The sequence below is a fragment of the Haliotis asinina genome, chromosome 1 (assembly GCF_037392515.1).
Source record: "Haliotis asinina isolate JCU_RB_2024 chromosome 1, JCU_Hal_asi_v2, whole genome shotgun sequence".
Lineage (NCBI taxonomy): Eukaryota > Metazoa > Mollusca > Gastropoda > Lepetellida > Haliotidae > Haliotis > Haliotis asinina.
This window is the reverse complement of record NC_090280.1, coordinates 60,366,706-60,390,839: the sequence shown is the minus strand read 5'-3', so window position 1 is coordinate 60,390,839 and position 24,134 is coordinate 60,366,706. Positions and strand designations below refer to the sequence as shown.

Here is a 24,134-nt window from a genome sequence, read left to right as displayed (position 1 = left end):
TAGCCTAGTGGTTAAAGCGTTCGCTCGTCACGCCGAAGACCCGGGTTTGATTCCCCACACGTGTGGTACAATGTGTGAGGCCCATTTTCTGGTGTCCCCCGCCGTGATATCGCTGGAATATTGCAAAAGCGGCGTAAAACCAATCTCACTGACTCACTCAGTCACAGACAATGCAGCACAGACACATACTCTTATATAATCGCCTCCTGATCTGTCTTTGATGGTATCCTCTATAGCCATCTCTTCCAGGCTTGCCTTACATGTCGTCTCTTTTCAATTGTTCAAGTAAGTCCGCAATGGTTCCTTGTTCTTCCTCGGAATTTCTGAAATTGTGTATGGATCTGAATACAATGATTTGTTGAGTGAGTTTTCAAATAAGGTCCATGTTTCTTGAATTATCATTTATTTATTAGATAAGACGTCATGTCATTACTAATAAGATGCAGAGTGTGAACAAAAACATGGTTTCATTATGAATCGCTTGTGAAAATGAACTATAGGTAACAATTTGTTTTTAATGCAATGGTATTTTTAGGTGTTGTAGATCAATTTCTCTTTGAGATGGGATACCGCAACAAAGAGGAACCTGTGCAGCGTGGTTTACATGTATGTATGCATAACACTTTATGTCATTACCTGTTGTTACGTACAGCTGTCTGAATGTGGTTATGTAAATCCTTTTTGGTTGGGCTGAACTGCCGATTCGTGGAACTTGGTTGGGACGGCATAAACTGTTAAAAAATTCCTCTACCCTAGCTCCAACTTCTCTGGGTCGCGTTTCCCCAGTTTCCACAACCTCGTGTATTTTGCTAATCACGAGCTTGTCAACTCTGTGCAACCACTCTCCTGCAATAGTTCTATATGTAATTGCAGACACATGAAAAGACATAAATATGGAGAGACACCGGCTACAAGAATCCGCCCACACTTCATGCGTTCAAGAAATGAACATGTAAGTTGCCCTTAAAGCTCTAACAAACCAGCGAAACAGAGACACTCATGTTAAATATATTTTACTAATATCTGGAATATCGCTGCGTACAAAAGCTATAACTAAAGGGCGCTGTAGTATATAAATATAACTTATGGTTCACATTTAAATGGAATATTACACATAAGTTTGTATGTCGAATGAAACGAACATTTGTCTGTCGGGGCTTTATCAAACAGTTTTGGGCGACAGCCACTTCTTGACACGTTCTGTCGAAATGCATATTACTAATTACGGTACCATGAACTAAAACTGGTTGTCCCTTTAAGTTGTTATAACTGATGTTCGAAAATAATAGTCTAAAAATGATATAGTAATTTCTCGCGACTTAATATTGGCATCCTCTCACTGGTACCTCAGTTATAAATTATAGGTACACAACACCCACATGGCATTGTACTATACCTCTCCAGTGGGGTTCTCTGAATGGTCTTCGGGTCTCGGAAATGAAACAATAAATCATCGATCAAAGTGATATTCTGATAGTCTTCCTTCAGCCATTGCTTTCTCCAATTCAGCTGTGTATTTACGTCTTTTCCTCCCATTATCGTTTTCGGCCTGTATATGATAGAACCATTTGTGAAATATGAGGGGTGTTCAGTCTTTACCGCCTACATATGACAGCATTTGAAGTACGTACAAAAAATCACCACTGAAGAGGTTATTTGATCAAGATTACCAGTCCATTTATTCCGACGTTCCCACGCATACATAGGTTATTGTAGAAATTGTCTTAATTAGGTGATTGATCTCTAATCAAACATTGTCTTTAATGTATATGTGTCACTATTTAACAGACGCAGTCTATTAAACATGTGTGGTATTCATTTGCTGGTGATAGACGTATAAACGCATGACATATTATATCTGGGATGTGAGGTACGTCATCTGAACTACCAGTCTTCAGATTTCAATTTCTTGTCCCTGTATCATTGATTAGATACTTCGCTTTGAGAGTGAGTGTTCGATACATGGATGGCACTCAATCCCAAAGGGCACGAGAAACGTAATCTCACGTGTAAAAATCTCTAAAATGCATCCTGCATCTATAACAGTGTAATGGTTATGCTATGGTATCATGAACAAGCTGAAAATATAGGCATCTGAAGCATTCCTACAGTGACTGTTCGACTACATTAGCGTTGCAGTATCACCTTTTCATATGAAAAACACATCGCCTCTCTGATGTGTAGTTTTGCGCCACAATGCAGTTTTGGTATTGTGAACAGTCGCTGCCTGACAGGCTTCCTGGCATGTGGCTTTCTGCCGGTGGTCCCGCCTAATGCTGTCATGATCATTGGTAAACGTTGAATAACCATCCTTTACACACACACAATGCACGGGTATTATGTGCCCTCATATGGGCACATACGATGCATTTTGACATGGCGTACATTACTCTACTGTAATTTTTCCTTTTACACAACCAACAACTCAAACATATTCTTAAGATTTGTCTGAGTATGACTAAAATTAGCGGCCACTTGAAATGTATATCCTGAACAATACCAGTAAAATTATATGCAGTCAAGCAAATCTTGTGTAGAATAATCTTTTCGTCATTCAAGAACCGGCAACTGTTCTCCCCATATCTTTCGCTATGCTTTGAAAAGTTTTATCTTTTCTGGAAATTTATATATATCCTTGACGTATGGGGTAAAAATATATTCCACGTTTTTTGTAAGTCATAGTACAATAGAGTAAGTAGCGTAGAATAAATACCTCATTTTCTACAAACGGATTATAACTAACTTAGAACAATGCCACACCTTTATATTATAAATATATGGTACATTACCTTATCATGTTCTTTGCGGATTTCACCGTATTTACAATCCCATGTCTGCGATGATACAATAACAAAATGGGAATCACCTTTTCGCTTTACGGCGTGTATCCTTGCCATTCAGCAGAATCAGTTCTTTGTCTGATATCGTCGGTATATCTGTATAATAGGAATGTATTTTGTAAGAAATAAAAATGTATTGACATACAATCAAACCTTTAATCAAATACCAGTACCTGTTACCTAAGTCACGGAAAGGAGTCGCCCGCCTTCTTTACACCTCACAATCAAAATTCATGTTTGTCTGACTGTATAAATAGTTTTGTTTCCTCACACTTCTGATCGTAGTGCTTCTTAGTTCTTTTGTCCCTGAAGCTGTATCCAGTAGAGCTACAGAAGTTGGCTTTGGCAAGCACAACACCTTCGTTGTTCTCCAACTCCTGGGTATATTCGAACCTGCAATAATATTTCCATGTTTGATTTTAACGGTTTTTATATACATCATCAATGATGCGGACAAGGGTATGAATTCATTGTTCCTGTGAATGATTGCTAGTATTTACGATGACAAAACGGTAAATGCATGTTGTAAGGTTTATAGCAATGAATCGATGAAAATTCTTACTATGTCGTTTTATATGTCTAGATACATTTCAAATTACAAAACACATCCCTTGTGTGACGCCTATTTAGAAATGCAAAGTAGAATTCATTTACTCGTGTTCCATCTTCAGATAATTGTGTAAAGATCAGCTCAAACTACGTATGTGGTTCTCGTTGAAAGTCACAGATGAAACGGTCCCGATAGGTGAACTTGTCAGGGTCTACATTTCTTATCCTTCATGCAGTATAATGATGAAGATATTGTAGCCCCGAATAGGAATTCTTTCGTCGAAGTAGCCCATTGGCCACGTACAGCAGTTTGCAATCACGTGGCATTACGGTTCGGTCAACCAATGCAGTTAAGGCTGATTTTATACAATCACACAAGAAGCTAACAAGTATATGCAAATTGAAAAGACCCCTAGTGTTAAAAGAGAACATCCGCTAATATTTCTTTTCTTTTACTCCTAACTTCAGTACAGAGTAAACTCGTAGATTAAATGTTAGTCGCAGACATCTTCATAATGAAAAGAATGATAAAAATGGAACCAGCACAATACTTCATTCATTCTTTATTTCGGCAAAATAGTGTGTATAAAGCAGAGTCATGAACGCACATTGCTGTCCCTCCCTATATTTGATAAATTGTTATGCTCTGGAAGACATTGTTTGTATTCTACATACAGTCAGATGTGTTCTTCATGACATGATTTGGATGTGGTTTGGTTCCAAGCCTGTTTAGGATGGTGCTTATAGACTAAACCTGTTTCAGATCACAGTATAAAACAGACTCTCTGTAATCAATGACATTGTTGTGTCAGCAACGGGAAACAGAAGAATGAATATTTAAATCCTGTAGGTTGTAGACAGATGTCACAGCAACTAGGGTGTCATTTTGACTCCCACTCCCTAGGACATAGAGAACACACAGATAAATTACCATATGAACCGTATGAAGTTTTACATGACAACGACAAATGAGATAAAAGTAATACGTACCTGTCAAATTTCTTTATTTCGTACTGAACAGAACAGAACAGAACTTTATTCTCATAAATCATACAGAATGACATACCCTCTTTCCCAATGTAACTTGCAAATATGTATTTCGAAAAAATCCAAAGTTGGAATAAGAGGGTGTAAGTTGCATAGTGAAAAGATTACGTATTTGCAAAACAACATGTGCGAATATTTTATAATCTAATTAAAACTCATTCCTTGTTATCCGTAAATAGTAACTTATGATCTGTTATATACTGTAGTAGTTGGTAACGATACTTTCGCCAAATACACGTGTAAACTTTTCAAACTGTATTCATTCATAATCAAAAATGTATTTTCATAGACTCTTGGAACTAAAAAATCACTGTCCTAAACATCGTCTGTAATATAATAACAAATAAGGATGGAAGTAAGGTTCGACTGTAAGTTACGTCATGAATCGCGCATTTTAAGTTGTGAAAAACAGTTTTGTTCGTGGAAGAAACGTTTGGCTTCGAACGCGATTTTTATTTTTTTGCATAAACTACATCTAAGTAACCAAAACCTAAAACACCTATTGTCGGTAACGACAAATTACATGTATGAAGTTTACTCAGCATTAAGGATATCCTCAAATTCACAGAATCATGGTATGTTTATGTACTATCGAATTGTCGAGTATGCCAGTCCGCACATGCATGTTGCAACCTATATTTGACAATTTTCCCCCTTAATTTATTGTATATAACCGATCAATATGTAGACAATAAATATATAACGTAATATACATAACGTAAAATACAATGACTATGTTCGCTCATAGCCAACTGATACATATGACATGACTTTGCAGATTTCTCCATTTACTGACATTACTACTGCATACCCAAACTCATATTATCATTTGCGCATGTTATTTCTCCATTTTTTGACAGAAAGGCCATAACGTAAAGTACACCCTTAACGGTACGGTTACATCTAAATATAAAGTTGTTAAAATCAAATATTGAAAGGCACCATATGAGAGGGTAAGATTCTTTATGAATAACAACTTCTTTATTACATATGATGCGACGTTTCGGTATGGATCCTTATACCGTTGTAAAGCAAGAGTGGAGTAATACATCACAGAACAGACTTATATACATGGACAGCGATAAAGCAATAACAACATGTAGGTATGAATCAAAGGCGGGGGATTAACAACAACAACAATGGATAGTAGTAATGATGTGACAATAAGAGGAAGCCAATAGTGGCTGTAGCTGTAACAAAGTATACATGGCTGATAGGGTAATTAGTAATGATGGCTGGTGAGCTCTAATCTGTTATTTTTATCAGTTCATAGTATGCAGTTGGGATGAGATATCCCAGATCTCTGTTGATTGAGGGCTTGTGTCTCCTGATTTGAACTGCTTCTGTCAGTTTTCTTTGGGTGAAGTCCTTGTGCTTTATCTCTACACTGTCCCAGATTATGCTGTGATTGGGACATTTGATGATATGACCGGATATAGCAGATTTCCGACCTGATTTTGGTTGTGGATGATAAGTGTTCTTTGATTCTGATGTTTATGGGCCGGGAGGTTTCATCTACATATGCATCCATACCGAAACATCGCATCATATGTAATAAAGAAGTTGTTATCCATAAAGAACCTTACGATCTAAATACTCACCAGCTTCTAATAAGGCCAATCAAACAAATCAGGCACCATATGATATGAAACGTTTTGGCACTCTTTATTCCACATTTAAATAAACTATTTACGCGACGATGCAGATATTAACTGCCAATTATAATTGAATTTCACCTGCATTTTAGTTCATAACGTAAAATACATGAGAGCAACGACAAAGAACTTTTCATTTTATTGACATTCAAGATAATGCTAAACGGTATGACTTCTTAAAGTTGTATAAACAGATCTCGTGCTGTCATTGGACACTCCTCAGCATGTCATCTCGCAAACGCAGTCGATATACTATCTCCTGTTGGCGACATTCCTGTTTTGACAAGTTCTCTTTTAGATGGGATATGTCTCACAAATATGGACTGTAAAGTGGGACACTAAAGTTGAGTATTATGTTGCCACTTCGATTTAAATCAATCATATATTGTAACATTTTAATCAAGCATTTGCTGGAAAATGTATTGTATTGTACTTGAATTTTTAGTAATTATGCACTAATATTGAGAAAGAGTATGTTGAGAACAGACAATCGTTTATGATACAATAACATAAGAGTAGATATGCTGGATTTAGAAATGACTAAGAACAGTCTCAGTATACAGTGAAAGTTTCAATAGGAGTTGGGTATAATCTGATTTCATAAGTCAATAAATTGGTCATTGTGTGGGTTGTTCCAAAATTAAGATGGAAGTGTCTTCTTACGTTCATTGTGATAATATTCTGATTATATATAGTGTCTACACGTAAGATGTTTTCTGAGATGTACATCTACATGTTATATGCAGGTCATACCTTTCCATCTCCTTCCGAAATATCCTTAAACGCCGAAAACGGCAAACGGTGGCCATATATAAATATGACACTGAACGCTGGGATGGCTTTTTAAGAATATTTTGGGAGGAGATGGAAGAGTATGTTGACTGAAATCTCAGGATTTCAGAAAAACAGAATACATTTAGTGTTAGTTCAACGCCTTTGTGGTGATTCGGCCACTCTTTCTAACATACCTATACGCACATTGGACCACTGCACCCCTATAGATATGATACTGCACGCTGGCAGTGAGCATCTTGTGAGTGAAGAAATGTTTTGTAACCACGCATCACACTGCTGGGTTTGTAGCTTGATGCTTTCGAATAATAAACAGTGAGAGAATTGTTAATTTCAGATGGCTATTGCCAGGTGAAAACCATCAACCCGGAGTATGCGGAAAGTGTCACGGTGCACGTTAAGCCATCTTAAGGGGCTGAGAGGGTATTCACGCGTACCCGCCACGTGTTTTGGGGGAGACAGCGGGTCTCCCTCGTCAGTTTGTAACGATACGATATTTGGTAACAGTGTCAGCATTGGGACAATAGATTTCCAGTAAAGTTTCAAGTCGGTATGTGATAGCTCACTGGCTTCCGTTCTCGATTCACCGCCAAGAAAGATTAAGTTGTGCCAGGGATACTTAGTCTGTCGTACAGACCCTGAAGTATATATATCCAAGAAAGCCCACGCAAGTCTAAAAAATGTGGCAAGTCTAGATTTCCTTAGAAAGTTTCAGGGCTCCATTTCATTATATTACATAAACGTGTTTTTTTTCAGTAAACTTTGTTCATTTCAGAGACTAACTGTTAGTCTAAGGGATACTCTACAACTCTATATCGGCTCCCTGGTTGTGCCTATAAAAACTTCTTTCACACATTCGTTTAATTTTTAGAAGGGAAACATGCTTTACATTAAAGGTATTTGCTATTAATAGTGATAGTTGTTTGACTTTAAAAATTGTTAGGATGTATTTGAGGAGTGTGAAATACATGACATACCGCCGATATGTTCGCCATTGAAATACTGGACGCCGTTGTTTGAGTGGTTCTGGTTATTTCTTCAAAAGCATCTTTCACATACAACTTTAATTCTTATGATGGGAACACACTATCAGGCGAAAAGTGTTTGCAAGTAATAGTGGTAGTTTCAAAATCTAAAAAATGTTAGGGTGTTTGTGATGTGTGCGAAAAATATGACATATCGCCGATCTGATCTGATCCGCCATTCATGCTTGTGATGCTTGAGGGATATAGTTCCATAACTTCTTTCTTTCTTGATGATCTTATTATTTGACAAAACTGGAGAGGTGTTTGCAATGCTTTGTGTCAGTTTTACACTTTCTGTTTTTGAGGGGTGTGTGACAGTGTCAGATAACATTTTCTTAATGTCCATGCCATTCAACACATGCAGTGAGATATCTGAATTAATCATTAATGTAAACCAAAATGTCTCAAAGCAGAGGACAGCTGATGTTAACACATGTTCTCGCGATACCTCTGCATTCTTTAACAAGTTTGGGAGGGAAGGCCGCGTTGTATTATTAACTCTTTCATTCATTCTCACATGTTCTTCTTGTATTCTTATTCTTCCATTCATTCACATAATTCTTGCTCTTAATTCTTACCATCATTCATTCATCCATTATAAAATTTCGACTGATAAAACAAAACGGGCTGAAGTTCTGTTAAACACAGCTGAAGTTGCGCTGGGAACGAGCCAAGTCACTGTGTGCGATGGAGCATGACGAGGCACACGTTAATTAGTACAATGGTAAAGAAAGCAAGCGAGTGACCTATCCCTGTTGTAGATTATCCCTGATTATTCAAAAACTTTTTTATGTTGGTGGGAATATCAAAATACAATTGTTGGCTGATGTAATCTACTGTGTGGGCGCGTACCTGAGGCAAATCTGCTCGAATACTGTTTGACAGACAGACTATCGTATTTGTAAAATAACTGGGTTGCGATGGCTATAAATGGCATTCAAACACTGGCTGTAGGAGTGAGGTTTTATTTGCATAGGCAGCAAGAGTGGTATTGACACCCTTCAATACACAAAACAATAGCACGAGATAATATCCTAAAACATAACACATCTTTCCCATACACGTACACATTCACATCACATATCAGTACTTTGTCAGTGAGGCGTAAAATCATTATTTGGATTGCATAAATAATTCATTTATGACATTATTCTTATAAATGTAATTACATGCTCTCAATACAGTAATTAATTAATCACTACTTGTGGTGCTAGTGATATTCATTGCTACCAGTGGTACATATCTGTCATAATATATACATATGGAAATTAATTAAGCAACACCAAATTCAAAGACACATAAAAACTTAACAAAGTTTAACGAAGTAATTTTGATGATTGATTATTCAATTTTGATGTATTGACATACAGCATGAGCTTTTCATGGGTTGATATGACGCGCGTGAAGCTTGCACAGCGCACGTGCATTGCTTTAACCTCAACTTTCGAAAAATGCACTTTTTCCCTGGGGTGTTTACAAGCGCAGGTTGTCGATTGCATTCGGTTTTTCATTCATTTCAATGTCATGGCACGTAGGAAATTATCAGAGGCCACTCGTTGGCAAATAATCGGCATGAGGAATGCTGGTATGTCTCTAAGACAAATCGGGACTCAAATCGGACGACATCATTCCATAATTTCAAAACTTTTGAAAAAATACCGGGCCACTAATGAAGTTAAAGACCTGCCTAGACCAGGAAGACCCAGGAAGACCACAGTCCGGGAGGACAGAGCTTTACTGAGACTTGTACGGCGCAGGTCCTTCGACTCGAGCTCTCGGTTGAGACAGGAGTGGCTTCCAGGGAGACCCATCTCGAACAGGACTGTTCGGAATCGTCTGAAAGCTGCAGGATACCGGGCAAGGAGGCCAATCAAGCGACCCAGACTGTCTCCAGCCCATAAGGCAGCCCGACTGGCCTGGTGTAATGACCGTTTGCACTGGAACATTGCCTCTTGGAGGAAGGTCCATTTCTCAGATGAGAGCCGGTTCTTGCTGCACATGGTGGACGGTCGTACTCGGGTCTGGAGGCAGAGGAACACAGCAATGGCTCCACGGAACATCCAGGAGACTGTGGCCTTTGGGGGAGGTTCCGTTATGGTATGGGGGTGCATTTCCATGAACTGCAAGTTGGATATCATTACCATCCGTGGCAACCTTAACGGTGTTCGTTACCAACAGGAGGTTCTTGACAGGGCTGTGGTACCTCATTTTGAGAACCATCCTCTGGCAACGAGACCCATATTTATGGACGACAATGCTAGACCTCACAGGGCGCATGCTGTAAATGATTTTTTGCGGCAAAATGCAATTGACAGAATTCCATGGCCTGCCATGAGCCCTGACCTCAACCCCATTGAACATTTGTGGGACTTTATTGGCCGTCGTGTGAGGCAGAGAGACCCACCAGTCCATAATCTCAACGAATTGACGGCTGCCCTGCATGAGGAGTGGAACAGGATCCCCCAGAATCAGATCCGGAGACTCATCCAAGGAATGAGGAGGCGTCTGGAATCGGTGGTGCGTGCGCAGGGAGGACACACTAGATATTGATGAAAGTCGGTGTGCAGACTCTCAGATGACTGTTCTTTCTTTCCATGTGACATTTGTGTTAATACACCTGACAACAACGTCTGTGGATGAATAGTAAATTGTGTCCATTTTTTCATGAATTTAAGACAGTTTTAAGAATTTGGATTTCGTTGCAATAAAGCAAAGTCTTGATACTTTTTCCCTTTAAGTTGTTTGTCAGAGATCGTCTGTTGAATAAAAAAGTGTCAAACTATATCAACCCGGCATATTTTGATTGTCAGAACACTTCAAAGTTGCTCCAATAGAAAAAATTGGGGTGTTGCTTGATTAATTTCCAGGTGTATATTTTATACTATATACAGAGAATAATAAGGAGTATTCCAATTACCATTACCCTGTGGGTGACACTGGGGTGTTAATCCTTTAGTGGTACAGAGACAATGTTTACCTATACAGGATCACATGAATGCAAATACACAGCCACCAGATATACAGTGAAGCTCAATACTAAAAAGGTATTACTCTTGACACTTAAGAATCGCATGAAATGCCTGTACTCTAAGTGAAGTGTTTCAGATCACAACTATTTATAACACATTAATGAAGATTAAGCATTCACTCACTATTTAGAACTGGTGTCTGTCACATGATCACAACTTCATCATTGCTCAAAATAACTGAATAAATTCTCGGACTGTCCTTGGGAATAAGCTACTGGGATCTAGGTTACTGAAAGAAAATCATCTGCACATATGGATCTAACATACAAAATGATTAAAACTAGACAGACTGGGAAGATGGATATGTGTGAAGAAACACTGAAAAGAAATATTCCTATGTACATGAAGACATAAAACTTGCTGTACCCAAGATGCAACGTGCATAGACATCACTAGACAGTGCCCAAGAATAAATTCCTTACCTTGAACTACCATTTACAATGGAGGATATTTCGAAAAGTGCTTCAGCATCATAGGAATGGGTCAAATTAATTCTAACCTTTTCATGACAATAATTACACAAGAATGTAAGTGGAAGCAGGCAGTTGTCATTCAGGGTGAAAGGTCAGTGGAAACATACTTGAAGTTTGGAGTGCCTCAGGGCTCCGTCCTAGGCCCACTATTTCTTACATGTTACACATCTCCCTTTGGTGATATTGTGAGGTCCTACAGCTTAAGTATGCATCTCTATGCTGATGATACCTAAGTCTATCTATCCTTCAAGCCATCTAACACATTTTCAGCCAAGTTCTCCTTTTCAAAAGTAGAAAAATGTGTTGACTGCATCAAGAGATGGATGTCATCGAATTCTCTCAAGTTAAATGATGATAAACCTGAACTTATTGTGTTCCATCCTCTTCGACTTCAAAAAGATTCTGCTTCCACTGTTTTGCATCAGTGAATCTGCAATAACAGTGCAGTCACCTGTTCGCAATCTTGGTGTAATCTTTCACTCTTCCTTCAGCATGGAACCTCATGTTATCAATGTCAGTCGCCAATCTTATTTCCATCTGCGTAACATCGGTGTGATTCGTCCATACCTGGACGTGAAATCTGCTCAAGCTCTTGTACAGGCTTGTGTGACATCCCGCTTGGACTATTGTAACTCTTTGCTGTATGGTGTGCCAAAACAAGTCCTCTATAGGTTACAGATGATACAAAATTCAGCCGCAAGATTGATCTGTCAAATTAACAGGATTGATCACATCTCTCCTGCTGTCAAAACCCTACAATGGCTTCCAGTCCACTTCAGAATCGACAATAAAATTCTGCTCCTTGTTTACAAGTGATTACACGGTTTAGCACCAAAATACCTCTCAGATCTCCTGGCACCATATCACCCAACTAGATCACTCCGCTAAAGAGACCAGACTCTCCTTGAAATACCACAAACTAGAACTAAGTCATATGGTGACAGATCTTTTTCTAGAGCAGGACCCTTCCTCTGTAACAATTTACCATCCATCCTTTGTCATGAAACAGAACTATCAAGTTTAAAAGTGGCCTCAAGACGCACCTATTCACCTCTGTACGTGGATAAAGAGGACTCAGCGCTTTTGAGCAATTGCATTGATAAAAAGCGCTTTATAAATTTTTGTATGTATGTATGTATGTATGTATGTATGTACACCGCATATATATATATATATATATATATATATATGTCGTATATACACACGCGCGCACACACGCACGCACGCACGCACGCGTGTGTGACCCGTGAAGGCATTCCAACCCATGCTTGCCACAAGAGACGATTATGCTTGTCGTAAGAGGCGAGACTGACGGATGGTGAGGCATGCTGAAATGGTTGACACAGATCACCGCCATATATCCGGACTATTGCTGTATGTATGTATGTATGTATGTTACGTTGAAACAAAAAGAGAGCAATGAGTTCTTTGGGTTTATTCAAGCAAGATTTTAAACCTCACAGGTGTACTCATTTACAATTATTAAATTTCTCTAAAATCAAAGTTACCAATGCATTATCAACCCTTTGCTGGCAAAATTTACTAAATGAGCCGAGGTAGGTGGTAAGAAGGTAGTTACTTACTAAAATTTGTCTACGGTCAACTTCTACCAGCTGCTTACAAAATATCTGTCAGGGCTTCACCATAGCATTTATGACAGGATCAAGAGGATGGTATGATGTTGACCTCAATCTTATTTAAAGGTCACATGCAACCAAAAAATCAAGCATAATTAAAACACAATTACCTCTGATTCATGACATATAATATACATTGCTGCTTGTAAAAAAAAACAAAACAAACAAAGCGTATAATAATAAGCGTACTATCGCAATTCAAAAGAGCAATGTTTTGTAATGCAATGTTTCAAAACGAAGCCCTCAGGAGACCAAACCCAGTCATAGCCGATGAGTGTGCACTCAAGTGTAATGATGGCTTACAACTGGCTGGTTTATTTGCTTATACTCTGAGGGCTCATTGTGTCGACAGAAAGATGATCTGCTTGATGGGCATTTTTGAAGTATGGCGAGTCACAAGAATGTAATTCTTTATGGATTAACAACTTTTTGTTATTGTACTTGATGCATTGTTTCAGTGTGGGTTTATATACAGTTGTCTAACAAATTCATATACACTAGAAGAATTTGTTATCCATGTAGATTGTGTCTATAGATGTTGGGTTTTGTAAATACATATTCTCTGAATTTGCATTCGATCCAATCAAGAATCATCTCAGTAGAGATGGTGAACAATACTGTGTGGCTGGAAACTGTCATTCGTCCAGGTGCAAAGAAGGACTTGAAACTGACAAAAGTTTGCACCAGTTTCCTTCAGATCCAGTCATCTGAGAAAAATGGATGTACTTTGTTTGAAACCCACAGATATAAGAACATAGCATGTGTGCAAGTATCACACCTGCCTAATTACATAATGTGGCAGACAGGACTCGGGTGCACGTGCCATAAATCAGTCTATTTTGTTTATGGCATATAGTCTGAAAGGTTCAAATTGCATGTGGTCAGTTATTGAAGCTGTGTATTGCATATTGTCTGACAGACATATTGGTGCCAATAAACCACACATTGAGCTTTTTCTGTGACAGAGGTTGCTCACCACAATCAACAAGTTTTTTTTTGTTGTAGATTATTTACTTGTTTGTGCACAAAACCAAGATTAAACTACTGCTCACGACCTCATATCCAGGGAAGGCATACTGTTTCAAGTCCCGCGAACCTTTTCAATGCACATGCGTTATGGGCGCAGCGCAGCCCACCTGTTGAAACCACTTTTTCCCAGAGCTGAGGGAACTTAAGTGAATAGTTTGAACTCTGATTTCGAGGGCTTTTCTTCATCATGTTTTTTTTTCAACTTTGTAGGTTGAATTGGCATTTTTGATGATTTATTTCGGTATGTGCATTCCAAAAGTTATCATAATCGGCAAAGTTGTGTTTTACGTTGCATGTGACCTTTATCAAAGGTTGGTGGAAAAAGATGCATTTGCTGGGATTGAACACTTGTCTGCACTTGACCAAACAATGTACCCAGAAAGAAAGGCTGGTACGGACACAGCACAGTAAATTTATATTTGATAACTTGTGTAAGACTACAATGCACCGATGAGGTTTGATTGACGATTTCCCTCGGAATCTTCTTGTGTTTCTAAAGGTAACTTCAAAGGGTAAATTTGTTCCAACATTCAACAAATTCAACAGGCTTCATTCCACTGTGAATGCTCATGTGTATCTGCAGGTTCCCTGTTTGTGTAGATTGTTTGCAGATTCCCACAGTGGGTAATGTTTTTCACACACAATGCACTAATGAGGTTTCATTTCACTGTGAATCTTCTTGTGTTTGTGAAGATAGCTTGATTTTGCAAACTTTTTCCCACATTCAACACACTCATAATTCTTGATTCCACTGTGAAGAATCATGTGCGACTTCAGAAGACTTGATTGTGCAAATTTCTTCCCACATTCAACACATTCAAAAGGCTTGATTCCACTGTGAACCGTCATGTGTGACTTCAGATGAGATGATCGTGCAAATTTCTTCCCACATTCAGCACATTCATAAGGCTTGATTCCACTGTGAAGAATCATGTGTGACTTCAGATGAAATGATCGTGCAAACGTTTTCCCACATTCAACACACTCATAAGGCTTGATTCCAATGTGAAGAACCATGTGTGACTTAAGAGTACGTGACTGTGCAAATTTCTTCCCACATTCAGCACATTCAAAAGGCTGGATTCCACTGTGAACCGTCATGTGTGACTTAAGAGTATCTGACCGTACAAATTTCTTCCCACATTCAGCACATTCATAAGGCTTTATTTCACTGTGACTCAACATGTGTGACTTCAGATGACCTGATTGTGCAAATTTCTTCCCACATTCAGCACATTCATAAGGTTTGATTCCACTGTGACTCAACATGTGTGGCTTCAGATGACTTGATAGTGCAAACTTTTTCCCACATTCAACACACTCATAAGGCTTGATTCCACTGTGAAGAGTCATGTGTGACTTCAGACCACCTGACTGTGTAAATTTCTTCCCACATTCAGCACATTCATAAGGCTTCATTCCACTGTGTACCACCATCATGTGTGACTTAAGAGTACGTGACTGTATAAATTTCTTCCCACATTCAGTACACTCATAAGGCTTGATTCCACTATGAAGCATCATGTGTGACTTCAGACGACTTGATTGTGCAAATTTCTTCCCACATTCAGCACATTCATAAGGCTTGATTCCATTGTGAAGCATCATGTGTGACTTAAGATGACATGCTCGTGCAAACTTTTTCCCACATTCAGTACACTCATAAGGCTTGACGTGAATCAACATGTGAACCTGCATATTCCATGACCGTGTAAATTTTTGTCCACATTCAGCACACTCATAAGGCTTGATTCCACTGTGAATCGACATGTGAGTCCGCATATGACTTGACTGTGCAAATGTTTTCCCACATTCAACACACTCATAAGGTTTTATTCCACTGTGAATCCTCATGTGTATCTGCAGACTATTTGCTTGTGTAAAAGTTTTTCCACATTCATCACATTTAAAAGGATTCATTCCAGTGTGAATCCTCATGTGTAGTTCCAGACCACAAGAGTGGGTAAACGATTTTTTGCACACAATGCACTGATAGGGTTTGGTTTCATTGTGATTCTTCATGTGCACCTTCAAAGTGCCTAATCGTTTAAATTTTTTCCCACATGCAACACATTCATAACGCTTGATTTCACTGTGACTCAACATGTGTGTCTGCATATGATGTGATTGTGTAAATTTTTTCCCACATTCAACACATTCATACGGCTTGGTTCCAGTGTGAATCCTCATGTGTATCTGCACACTATGAGGTCTTGTAAATGTTTTTTCACACACATTGCACTGATTCATCTTCATGTGTCTCTGAAGATTTCCTGATAGTGTGAGTGTTTTCCCAACATTCAGCACACTCTCATTCAGCACACATCTTCAATTTACCATGACAGAGCATGCGCGTTAGCCAGTTACCTGATTTGCAAAATGTTTGAGAACTCACACAACATATATATGACACTGCTTTGTTGGACCACTTTGTGTCATGAAAATCTGTTTCTAGGTTCCCTATAACATGTTCTCGCATGAGATTACCTATTTTCAGCTTTCCAATAATGGCTTCTTACATGGCATCACTAGTTTCCAGGGTTCCAATTACGAGTTCTTTCTTGAGATCACCAGTTTCAAGGGTTCTTGTTATGAGGTCTTTCTTGTAATCACCTGTTTGCCAGGAGTCAATGAAAATGTTTCTTGAGATCTCCTGTTTTCAGAAAACCACTTCAACAGTTTCCATTTGTTTCAGTGAAACAAAATGATTCTATGGGTTTCAACTTTCATCATTAACACGTGGACGTTGTGGTGTTTGCTGAAAACAGAAGAAACATCATGACACTCTTAAAATATCAATTTGTGCTAGGACCATACATATAATGATGTTATGACATGTCAAAACAAAACACTAAATAGATGTCTGACAAAGTTATGTGCAGGCAGATGATATACTGCATTGTGCAAAGTGAATTAAAACCAATGTATCTATTAAGTATTATTCCATTTAGCTCCAATATTGACATCAGTATATTTGGACTACACAGTATTACTTAAGTACCAGTATATCGAAATACATTTTCATATGATACATATTGCAATAGGTTTATATTCAATTGGGTAAAGAACATACATGAAGTTTCTGTGATTATCCTTATGGGTTGAATTGAAATCTACAAAGACCTTCGCTCACAATGAATGTTTTTTCTTCATTATTCAACATAACATATGATATATTTGGGAATATATACTACAAACAAAAAGGATGTGAACGCCCTAAATTTTAAAAGTCCTAAGAAAACAGTAACTGCAAACACATGTGGGAACCCCCCAAGTACAAGCAAAATCCCAGGTATTTGCAATAGTGTTCTTGTTCTTGCTGTAATTTGCTTGTTTTTTTCTTGGAGTTTGCTTGACTTTTTGCTACAATTAGCTTGGAGTATGCCAGGCTTTGTTTGGTGCTTGTTTTTCGCTACACTTTGCTGGAGTTTGCTTTGCAGGTTGCCAAACTGGCGAGAGATCTGGAAGTGCACACAGAAGGTGTGGCATGATCACTCTAGGATTTGTTTCTCTCGGATATCAAGCAAGATGTGTGAACACCACTACAGCGGGTTCTTGAAGACTTCGGCCATGTCGGGCTTGGAGTCACCCCGAATTCACATGCATCGGACTTGCAATATGTGGAATTTCCTCTTTGCTTCCAACACAGACAAACGACCCGATCAGATCTTGGCATAGGATTCCCAGCATTGTTCTATGCCTGTGTACCTGTATGTCGCTAATGGGGAACATTTCTGGAGTTATGCCCCCTTGACTGCTTGGAGCACTGCAGTAGTGACGGTTCAACAGTAGATGTCTCTCTGATACTGGCACGTAGACCTGACTATTGCCAAGCCTAAAGTTAAATCAACATTAAACCTACTTTTTCACTCTGTTATTCTTAAGTTATCAATTATGGAAGCTTGATGTTGCCCTGACTGAAGACTGTGGTCAAACAAAGAAGAGCTATGTGATGTCAGGAATAATGCTTATCGATTACTACTGCAGTTCATTCATATTGCCGTTTCTTGAAATTTCTTACTGCGCAGTTGCTTTGAAAATTCGTCAAATCACTTAATGCCCATTATGTCACATTACACAGAGCATTAATGGCATTGAAATAGTGGTTAGAACACAGGTTTAGTGTACACTGAAAATACTGTTAAATAAAGTCAGCCCTGACCTAATTACGCATTAACGTAAACAATAAATTCTCATAGCTTATAAGACCGTGGCATGCAATGGAAAGATGAAATGTTATTGCAATGAATTGTTTTTGAGGATTTGAGACATAAGTTAGTTTTATTGACACAGTATATTCCACAGATAAAATAAGCACACAACCGGTTTAGAGTTTCCACATATTTACTAGCAGCCAACATTCATAATTAATGGGGGTTGGTTGGTGATGTTTATGGAAAAGCATGCACAATGTAAATGACGTCCATACAATGTATGTGCAAAGCAAATGATATCCCCTCTTTGCAAATGAACAAAATCAGTGAAGCCTCACCCTATAATTTTTAAAGGTCACATGCAACCAAAAAATCAAACATAATTAAAACACATTTATCACTTATTCATGACATATAATATACATTGCTGCTTTTAAAAAAACAAATAAACAAAATTATAAGCGTACAATCGCGATTCAAAAGTGCAATATTTTGTACTTGGGCTTACTTCCCCCGAAACGAAGGCCTCAGGAGACCGAACCCAGTCTTAGCACCTGGATGTGCACTCAAGTGTAACGACGGATTCTGATTGGCTATTTCATTTGCTGATCTGCTGAGGGTTCATTGTGTGTAAAGACAGATGATCTGTTTGATGGGCATTTTAGAAGTATAGCGAGTCACAAGAAAGTAAGATTCTTTATGGATAACAACTTCTTTTTGTGTACTTGATGCATCGTTTCAGTATGGATTCATATCCTGTTGTCAAACAAAATCATACACAGTAAAACAAGTCGTTATCCATGAAGAATGTATATAGAGATGTTGGGTTTTGAAAATACATGTTCTCTGAATCTGCGCTCGATCCAATCAAAAATCATGTCAGTAGAGATGGTAAACTACTACGTGGCTGGAATCTGTCATTCGTCCAAGTACAAAGCAGGACTTGGAACGGACAAGAGTTTGCACCAGTTTCCGTCAGATCCAGTCATCCGAAAAAAGTGAATGTAGTTTGTTTGCAATCCACAGACATAAAAACATGTCATATGTATCACATGTGCCTAATTACATAATGTGGCAGAGACGGGACTCGGATGCACAAGTCATAAATCAACTTATTTTCTTTATGTCGTATACTCTGATATGTGTTAAGTTCAAATTGCATGTTGACAATGATTAAAGCTGTGTATTGCATATTGTCTTTAGCAGACAGGCAGGCAGACATATAGGTGTGAATAAACCAGACACTGAGCTTTCTCTGTGACAGAGACTGCTTACCACAATCCACAAGTTTTTTTTACGTAACGAGTAGATTATTTACTTGTTTGTGTACACAACCAAGATTAGACAACTGCTCACGACCTCAGACGCTGGGCATGCATACTGTTTCAAGCTCCGCGAACCTATTCACTGCGCATGCGTTATGGACGCAGCGCAGCACAGCTGTTGAAACCAGTTTTCCCCCCAGCGCTGGGGGGAATTTAGTGAAACGTTTGAACTCCGATTTCGCGGGCTTTTTTTCCATCGCGTTTTTTTTCAACTTTATAGGTTGAATTGGCATTTTTGATGATTTGTTTCGGTAAGTGCATACCGAAAGGTACCAGAATCTGCAAAGTTGTGTTTTACGTTGCATGTGACCTTTAAAGCAGCATCTATTTTGTACAAATACTTTGACCCCCCAAAAGCATGTGTAAAAAATTGATGTTTCTACCCCAATCTTTACCATTTTCAAAAGGCTACCTCTTCTCAACACAAATAACCAGTATCTAAATAATAGCTTACAATTTGAAAACACAAGCATATTTTGGGAATTGTTGTCAAACTAACTATGACTATATGAGTATGAGTAAAATACTGAAATTCACATGGAGAAACATGTACAGCGTGAATGACACCCATTCAAATCCGATACTATGTACCAAGGGACACCCCATACAATGCATACACTCCACATATCTTGACACAGTAGGAGTACATCACAGCTCTAAGCTAGTATTGCTGAAAATGACACCTCTTTCGTCCAACAATCGTTCACTGAAAGCCATCTAAATACATTCTTGTGTACACGTACGTGGCTATCAGTGACCCGAGTTTTGGACCAATGATGAGTTATTTTCAGCAATGCAAATCGTTAAAATTTTCAGCGGTACGACATCGTTGCCAGGAGGAAGCATTGCCTTGGTCAGGGAAGTGCATCCAACCCAACAACAATCAGGTTAGGGAAACCCACCAATCGACCTATAATAAGCCGAACGAGGTAACAGGCCATACAAACAGTGAACTAATCATCAAAACTGAACTCATATACACCAAACTGAACTCATATCCACCAAAACAGAACATAAATCACCAGAAACTGCCACAACATCCCCTAAAACCGAAACAAATCCCCTGTAACGGAAAACTAATCATTTGAAATGGAAACAAAGCTCGCGTACCAGCTACAACACTGCCCGAGAATGGTTGCCGAGCGTACAAAAGGGCAGTCACAGCATCCAAAAACAGCAACCATAGCATCCTGAAACGGCATAAATATCATCAAAGATGGCAGCGAGTGGGACGAACAGGCTGTAGTCAATAATGTTTTTCGTCACCAAGAGTCTAATCTTGAAAATTTGATATCAGGATGTAGCGCATCAACCCCCTAAGCTTGGTTGCTCTGTTCTTTCGTAGTTTTTCAAAACTTTAAAATATTGTTGAACTTTGAAATTTGACTTATCATTAGATGGCATGCTTTTTTTTTTTTTTTACTGTATGCACTCACCAATCCTCTCCACAATAAAACAAATTTTAACTTAATACAACAACGGATGCAAATTCCAGAAAGTTTTATGTGAGGGTGGGGTGTGTTGCCAAGGGCAGATAACTCCATGTGTGAATCCAGCAGACAATGATCAACAAGATCGTGTCATTGACTCATTCATCGAGTAACTTTATTTAACATGCTCAATATCCTTTGTGTTTACTTTGATAATTAATGAAACAGGTAGGAAAATATTATATATGATTCAAATACCATGTGAAATTTCATTTGTATCTTATTTTCATTTAAAAGCATTTTGTAATAGTTAACTGTTAAGCAATGATAAATCAGATTTACATATATACTGTTTTTCCCAAAGTGAACACATGACAGTGGCTGATACTTGAAAACTGACTGTATTATATTGATCTTTATATTTCAGCAGAAATCAGCATTGAACATTTGTGGATGTCATAGCACTTATATGCATGATGTGTTACTGAGTGAGTGAGTTAATATTTAACGTCATATGGGCAATATTGCAGCCATATTCATGATGAGAGCGATTAATTATAAAAATACAAATGAATTAATGGCACATACATTGTAAAACCCTGTCAACGAAGGACAGTAAAACTGACTAAAATATCACAGAGTGGAATGTAAAACTAGTGAATAGACCTAAAACCATGTAACTATAGAGGACAGTACAACATAAAAATGAGCTATAGGTTGCCAACAACTGAAGGTAGATCACCATACTAAGGACCATGGGGACTTACAATACATTTGCTTCCTGCATGGACCCTAGTTGGATTTACATCATCCCTTCAGCTATTAGCTATTTAGACAAATCTAGCCATAAAGTAAAAACATACTTATTCTACGATTAAAAAGCTGGAAAACTTAAACTTACTTCAAATATTTTTGGACTTAAGTACCCTCTCAGGAGGACAATTATTTTACGGTACTTTACAGCCACTAACTATTTGAGTTACTACTTTAATCTTCCAATTATAAAATATTTATCTATTTACATATCAGTTAACAGATTTATTTTAAGAAAGCAATAATTAAATGAGAACTAGTATTGTTAAACCAGATCCTTCATAGTTCATGATTTGAAATAGTTGTCCCTTGTGATGGAATACTCATAACAGTCAAGCAGGATATGCTTGACTGTGATTCTTTCATCACAAGGGATGCAGAACGGAGGATCCTCACCTTTTAGTATATATTCGTGCATGTATCTTGTGTGGCCAATGTGACATCGTCGCATGGTGACCTCTTCAAATCTGGACAAACAACCCAAATAGTTTTAACCAACATAAGGTTTTATTTCATGTAATTTATTTATACCTACTTGAGTGTCCCACTTCTTCTGCATCAGATCATGGATGTAAGATCGAATTGTAGGTTTATAATCTGAGTATGGTATAAGAAGTGGTGTCACAGATTTGCTGAGTGCTGCCTTGGCAGCAAGATCGGCCATTGTGTTACCAGAAATGCCTACGTGGCTGGGTAACCGGTAACCAACAAAAGACAATGCCGCATTGGCCAGTAGCAAGATCATTATACAATTCAATAATTTCTATCAAAAGTGGATGTTTTCATGATATGTTTTTAATAGCCTGAAGACAAGAGAGTCTGAATAGATTATGTACTGTTTATGCTTAGGATGTCCTTTAATATATTTAAGAGCCGTTATTATTGCATTAACTTCAGCTGTAAAAATAGAGCTGTTTTCCGGTAATCTAGACAATATTGTTCTGGATCCAATGACAGTGGCAAAAGCTACAGCACCACCGTCCTTGGATCCATCTGTAAATAAGGATTCGTAATTGCTATATTTACTCTTTAATTGATTATATTAATGCTTATATTATAATTCATTAGTTTCTGATTTTTTAAACGTAGTTAATGTTAGGTCAACATGTGGCCTAACGCATTGCCAAGGAGGAGAAGAAAGAACACGGGAAGGAGCTATATTTCCCAGCTCAATGCCAGCAGCAGATAAAAATGGTTTAATTCTTATACCAAGAGGCGGAACAAGAGATTTCTTATTGTATAAATCCTCATACAGGGGATTGAAGACACAATTACATGCAGGATTAGACTTGTTGGAGTGCATTTTTGTAATGTATTGTAAAGATAATTTAATAAGGCGTTGTGCAAGAGATGGCTCATCTGCCTCAACACAAAGGCTGTCCACAGGAGAAGTTCTGAATGATCCAAGACAAAGTCTTAGACCTTGGTGGTGTACTGAATCTAATAATTTGAGGTTGCTTTTACATGCTCTACCGTATACAATGGCGCCGTAATCATGTTTTGATCAGATAAGGGATCTGTATAGTTGTAGGAAGGTCTTCTGATCCCCTCCCCAGTTGCAATTTGAAACTACTTTTAATAAATCCATTGAATTCATGCAGTTAGTCTTTAACTGTTTTATGTGCGGTAGGAAGGTCAGGTGTTGATCAAAAACAACACCATGAAACTTGGCCTCTTTGACAACTTTGATAGGGGATCCATCCAATACTAGATCTGGATCCTTATGTGGTTTATATTTAATGCAAAAATGAATGCATTTGGTCTTGGCTTTTGAGAATTTAAAACCATTTACGATTGTGTTACGATTATGTATTTTCTGTATATTTTTGTTATTGATTAAGTAATAATTATCATTGGGTCACAACATTTAGTGTTTTGAATAATAATTATGATGGGTCACATTTCGTTTTAATAGATGGTCAACACTTTTAGGATTCTGGTTCCGGAATTTATCTGCTCCTACTTTTCTATGTGTTTACTTCCGGGAGACTTATTTGAGGGCATTCTACAGTGTTGACGATGTTCGTTTGTGCCCGAACTTTCGGGAAATGAATTCGTAAATACGTACAAAGGCTGGTTGCCGTGTTGAGGGCGACACTCACACTCATTCATATTTGCTGGAGTTACTGCCAACGCTTAAAATTCCTTCAAAGCCTGAATCTACATTATCTACTGTCACACCAATTGCTGTGTTGACATTCTGCCATGGTTGATTCTCTCTCACACCAAGACTTTGATGAGTTTGCTATATTGTATTTTGTGACCCACTGACTTAGATTTTGTCTCTCTTGAATTGTATCTGAAATCTGCATTGTTATATTGACTTGTGACTTTGT

At 38.2% G+C, this 24,134-nt stretch overlaps 1 protein-coding gene and 1 long non-coding RNA gene across 2 annotated transcripts in view; one reads left to right on the top strand and one right to left on the bottom strand.

The window, feature by feature from the left end:
- LOC137295485 (uncharacterized) overlaps positions 1 to 24,134 on the top strand; it is a 48,114-nt gene that overhangs the window by 12,600 nt on the left and 11,380 nt on the right. Inside the window, exons 2-3 of the long non-coding RNA XR_010957582.1 lie at positions 536 to 606; positions 874 to 952. This is a non-coding gene — a long non-coding RNA (uncharacterized lncRNA). The remainder of the gene's footprint in view (positions 1 to 535; positions 607 to 873; positions 953 to 24,134) is intronic.
- The window catches only part of LOC137295416 (zinc finger protein 658B-like), a 31,716-nt gene continuing 21,618 nt past the window's right edge, over positions 14,037 to 24,134 (bottom strand). The window contains exon 2 of the mRNA XM_067826782.1: positions 14,037 to 16,834. Coding sequence (XP_067682883.1) covers positions 14,725 to 16,332 — 1,608 coding nt within the window. The 5' untranslated portion in view covers positions 16,333 to 16,834 and the 3' untranslated portion in view covers positions 14,037 to 14,724. The remainder of the gene's footprint in view (positions 16,835 to 24,134) is intronic.